Source organism: Dermatophagoides pteronyssinus, unplaced genomic scaffold (assembly GCF_027571235.1).
Source record: "Dermatophagoides pteronyssinus isolate colony J.1.1.1.1 unplaced genomic scaffold, Derpt_VIB-CSIC_2022.12 sq0077, whole genome shotgun sequence".
NCBI classification, from domain to species: domain Eukaryota; kingdom Metazoa; phylum Arthropoda; class Arachnida; order Sarcoptiformes; family Pyroglyphidae; genus Dermatophagoides; species Dermatophagoides pteronyssinus.
Window position 1 is genome coordinate 1 of NW_027461590.1, and position 11884 is coordinate 11884.

The window sequence follows — 11884 nt, forward strand, 5'->3', positions numbered from 1 at the left end:
ACAATCATCCTCCAGGTCACGTTCAACACCAAGAATCTGCAAACACGGGTTTCGTTTCGTTGGAACGGTAGCTTTAATACCGCATTTAGATTTATTAATCTCTTCTTCCAGAATTTTGCAATGAGATTTTGATTCACATTTTAACAATACCTTTTTATTCTTTATTGGAAATTGTTTAAGAATTTTCAAGCCACGGTCAGATATTTTCTTACTAGTAATTGCACCTTTCAAACGACTCATCGTTTGATTAGAATCAGTGATTGAATTATCATTATCATCTGGCCCCACTATACAAACAAATTCCGTCTTTTTCTGAACAATATTATGATTACCACTTTGATTATTAACAACAACTTGTGCATAAGATGATTTGCTAGATGATTTTGAGGCAGCATCAATTTCAGTTTTAGCCGAAGCCAATAGACTTTGAATGAAAACAGAACAGCTTTGCAAATCCAAACGATACGGATCCAAACCTTTATCATCACTTCTTGAAACGCTATCAAGCCATTTCACCCATTTATCAGCAAGAATAATATTTTTGGAAAATTCGAAATATCACCTGGTGTTGTCATGTTTAAGGCTATTTCGACACTCCGAATCATACGTGATTCTTTTTGTAATGGAATCGTTACTACGACAACAACAACAATGGATGGAAATTCAAAAAAAGTTGTAGTCACTACTAAAAATGTTGGCAAGAAAAATTCATCAAAACAACAACCGGAACAGCAAGAAGAAGCAGAAACATCATTATCAAACAGTACTTATTATTCAACCAATTCGGAATTTAATAATGCTGATTTCGAGGATGAAAGTAGTGATGATAGCAGCGATAGCAGCGACGATAGCGATGATGATGATGAAAATTTTACTGGTGTTTCATCGTGTTCAACACCATATTTTCATCGTCGTATTGATGAAAAATCACGTGATTGTGAAGAAGATGATAAAGAAGAGGATGATGATGATGATGATGATGATTCAAGTGATCCAGAAACATTAAACATATGTGATTTAAGTTCATTCAATGATTCATATCAAACATTTTCAACGGTTACAATCGATGAAGTTGATAATCAAAATCACGATGTAGCAAACGAAAATGATACATTTACCGGTGATAATCCTGAGAATGGTGATAATTCAGCAACAACAATTTTAAACAAAGAAGTTGAACAAGGAGAAAAGATTTTACAATCCGATTCAGGTATCCAAAATATTGATGGCACACAATCAACGCGAGCAGGTTCGGAAACAGGTAAATCAAAACCGTAGATCGAAAAATAATGTTAATGTTTCTCTTTTTTCCCCATTCAAATTCCATTAGAGCAAAACAAAATATTATGTAATTCAAGCCATGTTAAAAATGATGATAATGGCAGTAATGGTGGTGGTGATCATATTTCAACCTTGAATATTGTTCATGAAAATTTGACAAATGAACAACAACAATCGAATGAACAAGCGAACTGCAGTGGAGATGCTAATGAAAATGAAAATGAAAATGAAAAAGTCAATAAACAACAACAACAACAAAAAAATGATAAATTAATCCAATTGATACAATTAATATTGGCGAATTTAATGGAAAAAGAAAAATTAAATGAATTGATTGCCGAATGTTTAATCAATCATACGGATCATGATGGATCATTATTATCATTTCAATTGAATACAATCAATGGTTTAAAACGTTTTGTACATTATTTATTGGATCAAATGTTGGTGAATTGTTGTCGTTGTTGTTGTTTGGACGTTTTTTCATCATCGCAGCAGCAACAATCGCAACAATCACAGCAGCAACAATCGCAACAACAGCAAACATCGTCCAAAGCAACAAATGAAACAAACTTGATAAAAATGTATGCAAAATTCATTTCATATTTTAATTCCTATGTGCGAACATTGAATTTATGGATGGCCGAAAATTTTCAATCATTATTATTAGCCGAAATGAAATGTTATTACCGGCAGGAATTGTATGATTATGATGATCATAATGGATGTTTTATTGAATCAAATAACGACGATAACAATAACAACAACGTTGGCAATGAACATCAACAAACACCAAAGAAATTTGTTCAAAATAATCAATTTGCAAAATTATTTCTACGAAATTCAAATCCAACGGAAAGATCAGTGTTGAAAAAACGTTATCTAATCAATTTGAATTTGATTGCAGAATTATATCATATTCAATATTTACCCATTGATTATTTGGTTGAATGTTTGAATCATATTTGTGAACGTAATGAACAAATTCAACAAAAACATTTAAAAAATTTAGATTATTTACGTTTGGTACGATTATTTATTGAAAATATTCGTCCAAATATTGATCAATTATCAAATGAATCATTACAACAGGCTAAATATTATCGTTTGATTTGTAAACGTTTGGATAAAATATTAAAATATCAAACAACAATGATGATGGCTGCTGCTGCTGCTGCTGTCGATGATCATGAAGATGACAATATCGTCGATTACAAAGGATCAATATCGATGATGAATAATCAATCGTCATCGACGACGGCAAAATCGCAAACATTTGCAATGAAAATATCAAAGTTATTGGATTCGATCAATAACAACAATACTGATCAGGTCATTGAACGTCGTCATTATTCGTTTTGAAAGTGATGATGATGATCACATTTCAAATTATTCAATTTTTAAAGAAAAAAAATTCAACATATTTCATCATCATCAAATCAATCTACATTGATGAATCAATCAATCAAATCAAATCAATCGATATTTGGCTGTCAATAAATTGATTAAAAACTTTTTTTCGAATGAATGGATTTTAATGATGGATTATGGAACAATCAACAACACCAAAAAAAGAAACAAGTAATCCTCTCTCTCTCTCTCACACACAGATGGATAATCCCAATCAAGTGTTTTATTCTTTATTTAAACTTTTTTATTTCGTTTTGTTATTGGGGAACACTATCATTATTGATTGATTGATTGATTGATTTGAAAAATCTTTGGCCATTTTTTGGGGATCCAAATCGGCTTCAACAACAGTCAATTATCATCTGTGGCTCTCTTTTCTAGGCTGTTTCATATGTTTATTTATTTATCATCAACAAGAAAATCATTCAATTCATGGCCAAGTGTTTGATGTACGAAAAATAATGATTATCAAAAGTCAAACTTTGATGGTTTGACAAATTTGATTTTGATGATGTTTTTTTAGAAAATTTCATTGTTCAAAAAAAATGTTTTTTTCCAATAAATATTTTATTATCGTTGCCAGATCCGTGGTCATCATATCATGTCCGTGGTGGTCAGCAAATTATTGTCCCTTTTTTTGTAGTCGATATTTCCCGTGAAATTTTTTTTTTAATTTTGATTTTTTTAAATAAAATTTTTTCCCTTCAAACACCTGTTTGTTTGTTTGTTTGTTCCAAGGGATATTAAAGGGATATTTTTGTTCGTTGTTCGCTTGTGTTAAAAATATTTTTGACGGTCAACGAAATGAAATTCAAATGAAATGAAAAAAATCGAATCAATCATCGTCATAATCATGTGGTAAGTGATGTGTGATCAGTATGTGTGAGAAAAAACACAAAAAGAGTCAAACAGTGATTGAAAAAAGTTTCAAATGGATTTTTGATTTAGATTTTCACGTTCACCACATACACACGTTTTTTTTAAAAAAATTTAAATTGTCCATTTTAAACGTGTTTGGTGATCGTAATCATAATCCACATAATAATCATAATCCAAGAAGAAGAAAAAAATTCAGCGCAGTAACTTTTTCGAATGAATTTAGATCAAATGTATCGATTGTTGTTACTGTGATTGATTTTTGATCAATTCTATGTGATGATCAATAGTGAAAAAAAATGAAAATGGAATCATCATCATTGTTGTTGATTGAAAATCGTTGTTGTTTATATAAATTATTTGTTGTAATTTTGTTGATATTATCACCATTAATAATGTTGAGTATTGATGGTCAATTAAGGCCACCACCACCAACCTCTACGACAACAACAAAGCGACCTACATTTTTACCCATATCATCATCGTTTGTGATAAAACGTTCACCAACAAATTTTCCAACAACATTTGGAAATTTACGTGGACGTGGTCCACCATTTCTATTATCACCATCACAATCATTATCACCAATATCATCTCGTTTTATGGAAATTATTGAACGTTTTGTGACAGCCTCATCCACGGCGATACATTCGACTACCACCACCACCACAATGAAACCTAAACCCCCATCACCGCAAATACCGGCAAAATTGATTTTACCACCGCCGCCATCATTATCATTATCAACAACAACAACAGAAAAATTACCAACAATCAATACAATTGATTCAAATGATCGTATGTGTAAACAATCCGATATGGATATTTGTAGTCAACGTATGTTAATGATAACTGATCAAAATTTTCATTATCCAATTACAATGGCCGAAATGGATCAACGTTGTAGGTAAGAATGTTAATTGATTGATTGATTCCATTTAACATTGTTTTTTTTTCTCCATAAGAGAATTAAAACCAATGGAAAAATGTGTACGTCATTATTCACAACATTGTTTTGAATCAAACATACAGCAGAAAACATTTTCCCTAATAATTTATGGTGTAACCAAAACAAATCGTGCTATTTGTCGAAATAATCGTCGTCGACGGCAATTTATTGAATTTGGTCAACATTGTGCAAATCGTTTACAAAATCAATTAATTTCCTTTGTTGAAGATATGTATTTGAAAATGTTTGCTATATTAAAATATCCGATAAGAAAATTACGTATACCATTAAGCTGTTGGTAAGTTTTTGGTCATTTTTATCATTCTAATCAAATTAATTTCCCATTTTTCAACAGTAATTATTATAGATTTAAAGAGCGAGCATTAAAAATGTATTCCGAACAATGTCAACCACAACAATCACAACAAATGGAACGTTTATTAAATGGTTTTACAAAAGATTCATTTACATTTATTTGTAGCCGTTATACGGAAAATTCTGATCGTTGTAATAGAATTATTGATAAATTTATATCGATAAATAATATGACAACGACATTACAAATCACCAATAATAATAATAATAATAATAATAAAAATGCAGCATTAAAATTAACAAAATTATCAACCGAATCATTTATAACAACATATATTAATATGATTCATAGTATTGGATCTTGAGAATGTTTGCATGAAATAATATGTGCTTGAAAATGAAAATGAAAATAAAATGTTTTTTACAAAAAAAAAACACCTTGTTACTTCAATCATTCAATCAATCAATCATGTTGGATCAATTTGACATTTCAATCGATTGATTTTCAATTTGATTTGAACATTGTTGCTGTTGTTGTTGTTGTTGATCTTGATCTTGATTATCATCACCATCACCATCATCATCATCATCTTCATTAATATCCATTTCGAATGTTGTTATACGATAACCATTTGTATCACAACAACATGCTAAATTACGATTACCACTTACTGATAATGATTTTTGTTGATAATTTTTATTATTATTAATCATCATTACATTATCATTTAATAATCTTAGCTTAAAAAATGAATCAATTGTTGTTTCGGATGTTTCATCACCATCACCATTATCAGCAGAATTGACCACAAAATCAGTGCCATCGATTTGAATAGATTGTTGTCGATTTGGTTCATCAATCCAAATACGATCCATAATCGAACCCAGATCAATTTTCCATGAATGATTTTTAATTGTTTTACGCGTTTCATTGTTGTTATTGTTGTTGATTTTTTCAATACAATCACCGAATGAATCAAACATTTTTGAATATCTACATTGTAATAGATATTGTTTTCGATTATCGATTCGTTCATCACTATTATCAATCGATTGTAGTTGTTCAGTATGACATTCAGTAATAATCATTGTCGCCCAATCCGAATTATAAAATTGACAATCTTCAATATGGAATTGAATTTTTTTCTTTCCATTACAATTACAATCTTCTTTTTGATAACAATTTCCAATTAGATTAAATTGTAATAAATCAAAATGATTATCACGGTGAATTGGTTGATGAAAACGAAATATCGATATTGTCGATGATGGTGGTGATAATGAATTTTCCATTCGCTTGGCTTCGATTGAATCATTAAATTTACATACATAAAGATATCCATCAAATTGTTGTTGTTGTTTTTGATCATTATTCAAACTTGTATGATGATGAAAATTTAAAACATTATGGCAATCTAATGATGTTGGCTGAATTTCATACAATTCTTCAGTGAAATTAGGACAATGAAAATCAAACATCATTTTATCATTAGATTTTTCAATAAATTTTGATTGTAATTTACTCATTCGATCGAATGAATCATTGAATAATTTTTGTTTAATTTGATTTAAACGTTCAAAATGATTTAAAAGTGACCAATTTTTCGGAATATTTTCCGAAAATAAATCAATATTACTCGTATCATTTATTAACATTTCAAACCATTTTTTTGTTTCCAAATCATCCGATGGTAGATTATCAGTAAATTTCATTAAATCATTTGTGGGTAATATTCCGGAAAATAATTGTAATAAATCATCAAAGGACATTTCTTCGAAATTTTTTCCTTGATTAAGAATTTGAAGAAAATTTTTCAAATGTTTTTCCTCCAAATAAGATTTATATGGATTTCGAATGTTTTCATCATTATCGACAATATTCTTTGATTTTTGATCATTTGTTTTCGTCGTCGACGATGATTCTTGATTTGAAGAATCAAGAATCGATTCAATTTGATGAAATTCAAATCCATTTTCGAATGAATTGTCATTAAAAAAATCCATAATTAAATGAAAATCTTGTAATGTCATACGGCCAATATCCAACAGATGATCATCACAATATTTTGAATATTCAAATTCATTTTGTTGTTCCATTGAATATTGTGACATAAATATACCTTTATAAATTAATCTTGTTATAGCCAACATTTTACATTTTAAATTATCTAATGTTGTCATTAATTGATTACATTTATCCATCATCCATAATATTTCACGACGAAATTCATTAACATTATCAATGGAAATGCCAAGATCACCGAATAGAAAATCATTCAATGCCATACCTTTATAGTGGAAAAAAAAATTCAAAATTAGCAATTTTTTATAAAGAAAATTTCAAACAAACAAACCAACCTCGAAGATTATCCAAATACGACAGTATCTGTGTTAATGTATTCAATAAATTAGTTATAATCAAACGATAAATATCATCCAAACATTGTTCAAATGAATGATATAATTTCGAAGTTTCTTTTCGATTTAAATCATTTAAAAAACGTTCTAAATTTAAACTTATATTACCAAATATTAACATATCGATAAAATCTTTTAGTTTTAATTCTATTCGATTCGATTCGTCTTCGTCTGTTAATGATGATGGCGATGGTTCAGCAGAATTTTCAAACACCAATTGATAATTTGATAAACGTGATTTAATATCCGCTATAACGTCGGACCAAATTGAACAAATTTCATTAATTTTATCCCGAAGATTATCCATACGCAGATCAATATTCAAACGGATACGATTAACAAGGAAAATTTCTTTCCATAAATTTCCTAATAATTTTGTTTCAAATAACATTAGTTGTGATTGGCATTTTCCGTCACCACCATTATCTTGATTATCTTGATGGTCATTTTTAAAATAAACTTGAATTGAATTCAAATCCGGTGATATCCAAATACGATTTAATCGTTGATTATCATTTTGAATCTTAAATTGTTTAAGATCAATATTTAAAATTTGATAATAACCAAACAGATAGAAAAGTATTGAATTTTGTTCAGTTCCAACAGTGAGAATATTGATTGATTTATTTTGCAACAGATTCATTCGATCATATGATACAAATTCATCTTGACGATTTAGCCGTGTCAATGGTGGTAGATTTGAACTAAATTTTTTATTTCGATTTGTTTCACTTTGGTATGTACCACCACCAGTAGATTTTACCGAACTTTTACCCGATGTAGTTACATTGAATGGATAATTTAATAGTTCTTCATCACATATACAAAGATCAACATAAGGTATATTTATCGAATCTAATGGTAATTTAATATCATCAATATTAATTGCTTTCATTGTTGTTGATGATTCCGAATCCGGACAATAACTTTTTACTTGCCAACAAAGACAATTAATTTGATATTCCAAATTATGAACACAAACACGTTGATTTGATTCAATCAAATATAAAACAATCGATGAAACATATTCAGGTTTTGTTGCGGTTTGAGAATCTAAATCAGAATTCTTTTTCGAACGATTTTCACAATCAATCGGTCGATTATAAGCAACGGCAAGAATTTTTCCATCAATCGACCATACCATATCGATAATCTAAAACATTTTCAATGAATTAAATAAATGAATGACATAATGATAATGAAATGACAAACCTTAATAATTTCACCACTATCATTTGAAGGAATTTTCGGTTTTGAAATTGACCAAACACGTTGCCATGAAAACAAACGATTTATAGCTATATCCGAATTGGATAAAGCCAGTGCAACAATATCCATTGATGGATTAATTCGTATATGATTAACTTCATGTGGAAGTAAACGTTCACCAACTTTACGAAAATTTGTCATTTTTTTTTCTTCGGATGATAATTTTTTGATTACAAAAAAACTCAAAAACCGCTAAAATGAAAAAATTTTACAAAACAGACCAATGCTACCCACATGGGCTTATTCAGTCAAAATAGCTCAAATGTGACTGTGCATATTTTTTTTTCTCTGTTGTCTGACAAGCTCAATTCGTTCGATTCGATTGAAAGTTTGAAATCAAAATTTTTTAACAAAACTTTTTTCAAGAATTAGAAAATATGTCACGAGGAAGTTCGGCCGGTTTTGATCGTCATATTACAATCTTTTCACCCGAAGGACGTTTATATCAAGTTGGTAAGTTTGATTGATTGATTATTTAAGTAACAAACTAAATTATGAATTTTACAAACAAAAACAGAATATGCATTCAAAGCTATCAATCAGAATGCAATTACATCGATCGGTTTAAAGGGTAAAAATTGTTCAGTTGTTGTTACACAACGTAAAGTACCGGATAAACTTTTGGAACCAAAAACTATTTGTAATATTTTTCATTTAACACCAAATATTGGTTGTGTTGCAACTGGTATGCAAGCTGATTGTGCATCATTAGTACAACGTGCACGTTATGAAGCAGCAAATTTTAAATATAAATATGGACTTGATATTTCGGTTGAAGCATTAACAAGAAGATTAGCCGATTTAGCACAGGTTTATACACAAAATGCTGAAATGCGACCACTTGGTGTTAGTCTAATTCTAATATCATATGAAGATGGTCAACCATTAGTTTATAAAACTGATCCGGCCGGTTATTATTCTGGTTATCGTGGTTGTGCTGTTGGTGTAAAAGCTATTGAAGCACAAAATTTTCTCGAGAAAAAACTTAAAAAACGAATGGAAATGGATAAAAATGAAACAATTCAAATGGCCATTTCAGCATTGTTTACCGTATTGAATGTTGAATTCAAACCAAATGAATTACAGATTGGTGTTGCTGAAGAAGGTAAAAAATTTCAAATCCTAAACGAATCAGAAATTGAAAAACATTTAGCAATGTTGGCCGAAAAAGATTAATATTTATCAAAATTCATTGATTAATTAATTGAACACCTGATTTGAATTTTGTTTGAAAAAAATATTTCCAAAAATTAATAAAAATATTTTTTAAAAGAAAACTTTTCCCATTTCATTTTGAACTTGAATTTTTTCATTTTTCTGATTTTTCCTCATTTTGTCTTCGATCAATCGATGACTTTCATTCATTCATTCATTCATCTTGATCGCAATGATGATGGCTCCTTATTTGGCCATTTTATTCATCGGTTTTTCTTTGGTTTCATCGATATTATCATCAACGATGACCACGACGATGATAATAAACAACGAAATTGAAAATGAATCTTCGAAACGAATTGTTGGCGGTGAGCGTGCGCGTATCGAACAAATTCCATGGCAAGCATTAATACAACAACGAATATCATCGTTCGAAAATGATTCTTCCTCAACAACGATTATACAATGTGGTGCTGTTATAATCGATCCATTATGGATATTATCAGCTGGTCATTGTATCCATCGGCCACGACAAGGAGGATCATATCCGATCGATGTTTATTTTGGTGTAACGGAAATTACGCCCGATATTCGACAATGTTTGTATTTTCGACAATGATGTTTATGTTTGTAATTCGAATGTTTTTTCTTTGTCGAAAAATAGCCAATGTTGTTCGATCGGTTATACGAATATTTGATCCGGCGAAATCGGATCAAAGATTATCCGGTGATTTGATTTTATTACAATTAAATCAATCGATTACAATTAGTTCAAAAATTCAATCAATTCGTCTACCTGAAATGGATGATAATTTTGATTATCAAATCGGCATAGCTTCGGGTTATGGTGCAACATTTTTTCAAGGTAATCTTTTTGTTTCTTCAATGAATAAATCACCCAAATGATGATACCGAAAAATAGATCCAAAAACAATAAAACCGATAAATATTTTACACTCGGTATCGGTACCAATTTTGCCAAAATCCTCATGTTTGGAATTGTATCGAAAAGCATTCAAAGATGGAGCTACCATTGCTGAAGATTTGATTCAGAAAAATAAATTAATTTGTGCCGGTTTCAAACAAGGTGGATCAGATGCTTGTATTGGTGATTCTGGTGGTCCGTTAGCTGTTTGTGTTGATGATTTTTGGTCATCATGGCGGCGACGAAGAAGATCGAATTCGATGACCAGATCATCATCATCATCAAATTATCTTGATAAACAATGTAATGGTCAATGGAAATTAGCGGGTATTATTTCCATCGGGTATCGTTGTGCTGAACCACAATTACCCGGTTTGTATATCGATTTAACTGTTTATTCGAAATGGATACAATCGATTATTATGAATAATCGATTAATCGATTTAAAAATTAATTAATCGTTCATCTCCTCTTTTATTATTATTATTATTTCGTTTTGTTTTTAATTTTGAATTTTTAAAAATATGAATTTTATTTTGATGTTTAAGCAAAAAACTTTTTAAAATTGCAATAAAATAATCCACACTAAATCATCAACATTGGTCACATAGGAAACATTTTCAACAACATCCACTTGACACTTTTTCATTTCATTTCATTCTTGATTTATCGCATGAAATGAAAATTTTGCCAAAATTAAACTTGAACAAACATTCAACGATGATGTTGTGTGTTGAAATTCATTTCGAAAATCCCAAAAGTGTTTTACAAGAAAAAACAGAAATCGATTTTGTTGTTGTTGTTGTTATTGGACAACAACAACCATTTTTTGTTGTTCGTATATGGTCGGATGAGCAGAACCAGAAAAAACAGAATTACAGAAAGAAAAAAATGTTGAAAATCGATTCGCCAAGTGTTTTGTTTTTGTCAAGGATCCGAAATGTAATGGCGCCCAAATGTTTGAAATTGTCGTTTTTTCGATAAAAAAAACAACATCAGCATCGAATAGTGACAATTTGTAAAAGATTTGTTTTCATTTTCGATTTTGTTGAACTGGAAAAAAAACATAAACATTGACATCGATGATTTGAAATCGATCGTCAAACATTTTGAAAAATGAAAATTTCTCAAAATGAAAAACGATGATGATGATGATGATGATGATCTGGTCGGTTGATCACTTAAGTGTTGCCCTCTTCTATTCGTTTTATTTTATTTTACGATGACGATTAAATTCACGATAAATGTTTGTGTGTTTAAATAACGACGACAAAAAAACATTTTCA

General features: G+C 29.7%; 5 protein-coding genes across 5 annotated transcripts; 4 read left to right on the forward strand and 1 right to left on the reverse strand.

Moving 5' to 3' along the window:
* The first annotated feature begins 624 nt into the window (after positions 1-624).
* On the forward strand, positions 625-3400 carry LOC113788729 (uncharacterized). Its single transcript, XM_075824368.1, has 2 exons — positions 625-1261; positions 1331-3400. The coding sequence occupies exons 1-2, from the start codon at positions 652-654 to the stop codon at positions 2641-2643; spliced, it is 1923 nt and encodes a 640-aa protein (XP_075680483.1). The 5' UTR covers positions 625-651; the 3' UTR covers positions 2644-3400.
* A 109-nt stretch (positions 3401-3509) lies between these two features.
* LOC113788726 (uncharacterized) lies at positions 3510-5196 on the forward strand. Its single transcript, XM_027338177.2, has 3 exons — positions 3510-4474; positions 4533-4814; positions 4872-5196. Exons 1-3 carry the CDS (start codon positions 3867-3869, stop codon positions 5194-5196), a joined length of 1215 nt encoding a protein of 404 aa, XP_027193978.2. The 5' UTR covers positions 3510-3866.
* On the reverse strand, positions 4936-8779 carry LOC113788732 (uncharacterized). Its single transcript, XM_075824367.1, has 3 exons — positions 8462-8779; positions 7190-8402; positions 4936-7119 (listed from the first exon to the last, which is right to left on the reverse strand). Exons 1-3 carry the CDS (start codon positions 8657-8659, stop codon positions 5309-5311), a joined length of 3222 nt encoding a protein of 1073 aa, XP_075680482.1. The 5' UTR covers positions 8660-8779; the 3' UTR covers positions 4936-5308.
* Positions 8780-8787: 8 nt separating this feature from the next.
* On the forward strand, positions 8788-9795 carry LOC113788728 (proteasome subunit alpha type-6-like). The gene is made up of 2 exons (XM_027338178.2): positions 8788-8971; positions 9036-9795. Exons 1-2 carry the CDS (start codon positions 8896-8898, stop codon positions 9692-9694), a joined length of 735 nt encoding a protein of 244 aa, XP_027193979.1. The 5' UTR covers positions 8788-8895; the 3' UTR covers positions 9695-9795.
* Positions 9796-9852: 57 nt separating this feature from the next.
* Positions 9853-11213, forward strand: LOC113788730 (trypsin-like). The gene is made up of 3 exons (XM_027338180.2): positions 9853-10272; positions 10338-10538; positions 10596-11213. The coding sequence occupies exons 1-3, from the start codon at positions 9906-9908 to the stop codon at positions 11054-11056; spliced, it is 1029 nt and encodes a 342-aa protein (XP_027193981.2). The 5' UTR covers positions 9853-9905; the 3' UTR covers positions 11057-11213.
* The last annotated feature ends 671 nt before the right edge of the window (positions 11214-11884 follow it).

Excerpts from the sequence above, each read along its gene's own strand:
- LOC113788732 (XM_075824367.1), bottom strand. The coding sequence starts at position 8,659 with ATGACAAATTTTCGTAAAGTTGGTGAACGTTTACTTCCACATGAAGTT. Across the intron at positions 8,403-8,461 it reads ATAGTGGTGAAATTATTAAG|ATTATCGATATGGTATGGTC; the intron begins GTTTGTCATTTC and ends AAAATGTTTTAG. Across the intron at positions 7,120-7,189 it reads GTATTTGGATAATCTTCGAG|GTATGGCATTGAATGATTTT; the intron begins GTTGGTTTGTTT and ends TCCACTATAAAG.
- LOC113788726 (XM_027338177.2), top strand. The coding sequence starts at position 3,867 with ATGAAAATGGAATCATCATCATTGTTGTTGATTGAAAATCGTTGTTGT. Across the intron at positions 4,475-4,532 it reads GAAATGGATCAACGTTGTAG|AGAATTAAAACCAATGGAAA; the intron begins GTAAGAATGTTA and ends TTTCTCCATAAG. Across the intron at positions 4,815-4,871 it reads CGTATACCATTAAGCTGTTG|TAATTATTATAGATTTAAAG; the intron begins GTAAGTTTTTGG and ends ATTTTTCAACAG.
- LOC113788730 (XM_027338180.2), top strand. The coding sequence starts at position 9,906 with ATGATGATGGCTCCTTATTTGGCCATTTTATTCATCGGTTTTTCTTTG. Across the intron at positions 10,273-10,337 it reads TACGCCCGATATTCGACAAT|CCAATGTTGTTCGATCGGTT; the intron begins GTTTGTATTTTC and ends GTCGAAAAATAG. Across the intron at positions 10,539-10,595 it reads TGGTGCAACATTTTTTCAAG|ATCCAAAAACAATAAAACCG; the intron begins GTAATCTTTTTG and ends ACCGAAAAATAG.
- LOC113788728 (XM_027338178.2), top strand. The coding sequence starts at position 8,896 with ATGTCACGAGGAAGTTCGGCCGGTTTTGATCGTCATATTACAATCTTT. Across the intron at positions 8,972-9,035 it reads AGGACGTTTATATCAAGTTG|AATATGCATTCAAAGCTATC; the intron begins GTAAGTTTGATT and ends AAACAAAAACAG.
- LOC113788729 (XM_075824368.1), top strand. The coding sequence starts at position 652 with ATGGATGGAAATTCAAAAAAAGTTGTAGTCACTACTAAAAATGTTGGC. Across the intron at positions 1,262-1,330 it reads GCGAGCAGGTTCGGAAACAG|AGCAAAACAAAATATTATGT; the intron begins GTAAATCAAAAC and ends AAATTCCATTAG.